General features: G+C 45.1%; 1 protein-coding gene across 1 annotated transcript; it reads right to left on the minus strand.

Moving 5' to 3' along the window:
• Positions 1-995: 995 nt before the first annotated feature.
• On the minus strand, positions 996-1511 carry F5J12DRAFT_724190 (uncharacterized protein; the record flags this gene model as incomplete). The annotated part of the gene is made up of 2 exons (XM_051741514.1): positions 996-1323; positions 1375-1511. Coding segments are annotated over 2 exons (465 nt in total), but the record flags the coding sequence as incomplete, so codon positions are not given.
• Positions 1512-1861: the final 350 nt, after the last annotated feature.

Raw genomic sequence — 1861 nt, forward strand, 5'->3', positions numbered from 1 at the left:
GACACAGGATTTGTATAGTAAGCAGAGTCAGGTGAACAGACCAAGCTAAATATAGTACAAACAAAGGAAAGCAGACTGGAGTTATGTCTGGGTGACCAGGACATGGACCTGGGAGGAACAGGGTGGAGCAGCACAAGGCCAGGAGGCTGCAATGGACCAGAGATAGGGGTAAAACACCAGACTTGAGTTATTTAGGCCTGAGTTGGGTTATCTAGGACTGGAGTTGTGTTTTCTAGGCTGGAGTTAGGTTTTCTAGGCTGGACTAGGACCAGACTTGACTGGAGTTAGGGGCTAGGGGTCCAGACTGGACTGGGATTGAGTCTGAGAGTCATGGATATGACATGGCTTAGGATCCATGTCAAGGCTTGGTGTGTGGCATGGATGATTCTGCATATGGCAGCACACAGTTAGATGCAGAGGAATAGACCAGCAGTTCTTGGCAGCCAGTGGCATTGGCATTGGCCCAACATACCATGGCACACATCAGGATTGAGTAGGATTCATGTCAGTACTTGGCATCCAGCATGGATGGTTCTGTATTTGGCAACAGACAGCTAGGCTACTATAGATACTGGACATGCAGCATAGCATGAATTGTTGTCTACTGCATATCTTACCACCAGGGTAAGATCATAACCTATACTTCATATGATCACAGAGGGGTGGCTAGTAATATTGTATTTATTTCATAGATTTCATTCAAACTGGGAGTGTACCAATCAATACTGGATGCCCTGGGCATTAAATAATGACCAATACAATACAATACAATGTGCCATGGGTGATTTACATGCTGGAGAGAGCCTGCCACACCAACAGAATGCACATCCAATCACTTTGAAGGACTCCAAGCCAGTTGTGAATATTGTCCCACATGTAGAATGCCACACTTCATTCACACCATGCCACAAAAGCCAGCCAGAAAAGGCTACAATGGTGTCAGGCTGGTAATCAAATTGAAGACCAAGAGAGGGAATGTCAAGAACACATTCAGACTAATTGCTGACACTATTGAGCATGTCATACCAGTCAGCATGGGATTGTGGGTTGTGATGGAGAGGTGCTGACCAGTTAGCAATCACCTGGCCAGCACCTACAATGCAATTGGGAGCATATTGTGCAAAGCATTCTGTGCAGTAGCCATGAACATGCCACAACCCAATGCCAGGGCAGATCTGCATGCCATCCAGCATGGATATATAGGCATTGGTATGTAGCCATTGTGCTAAGCCTTTGCAATACTGGCAGTTAATATCATAAAAATGTATCATTTGCTGGCCAGGCACTGTGCCACGCACAAGTACATAGTCCATGTTAACCTGCCTGTGATGCTGATGTCAATATTGGCATACATTGTTACAGGGTTATTCATACTGTTTGCCCTTCTGGAAGTCAACCATTGCATGTGGCACAAAACAGCCATGCCACACACAAGGACATCCACCTATTCCTGTAGATGCAAGCTGCTGCCAGTTGGCATTTGCTTGATTCACTGCCTGATGATTGCTGCAATCCAAGATCTTGTAGTGTGATCAGTCCATCAGGTAATACATTCCTACACATCACCCACTTCAACCACATTTTTAGTGCCACTCAAATATTCCTTGTATGGCTTTGATGCAACCATGTACCCCTTTCCATCCATCAACCAGGCTTTTCTGCCAGCATCCTTTGGATGCATATGCACCCAGTAAGGGATGCATGGTGGGGTGTTTTCTGGCTGTTTTCAATCCTGTTATATCCCAGCAATCAGAGATTTTGATAGGTTGATCTTTGGACATCTTTGGACATGATATAGGTACTATGTAGACCAGTTCACCTACTGAAATACAGACCATTCCATTGAGGAATGAATGACTAG

Source organism: Pisolithus orientalis, assembly GCF_024613125.1.
Source record: "Pisolithus orientalis strain OTSU chromosome Unknown F5J12scaffold_26, whole genome shotgun sequence".
NCBI classification, from domain to species: domain Eukaryota; kingdom Fungi; phylum Basidiomycota; class Agaricomycetes; order Boletales; family Pisolithaceae; genus Pisolithus; species Pisolithus orientalis.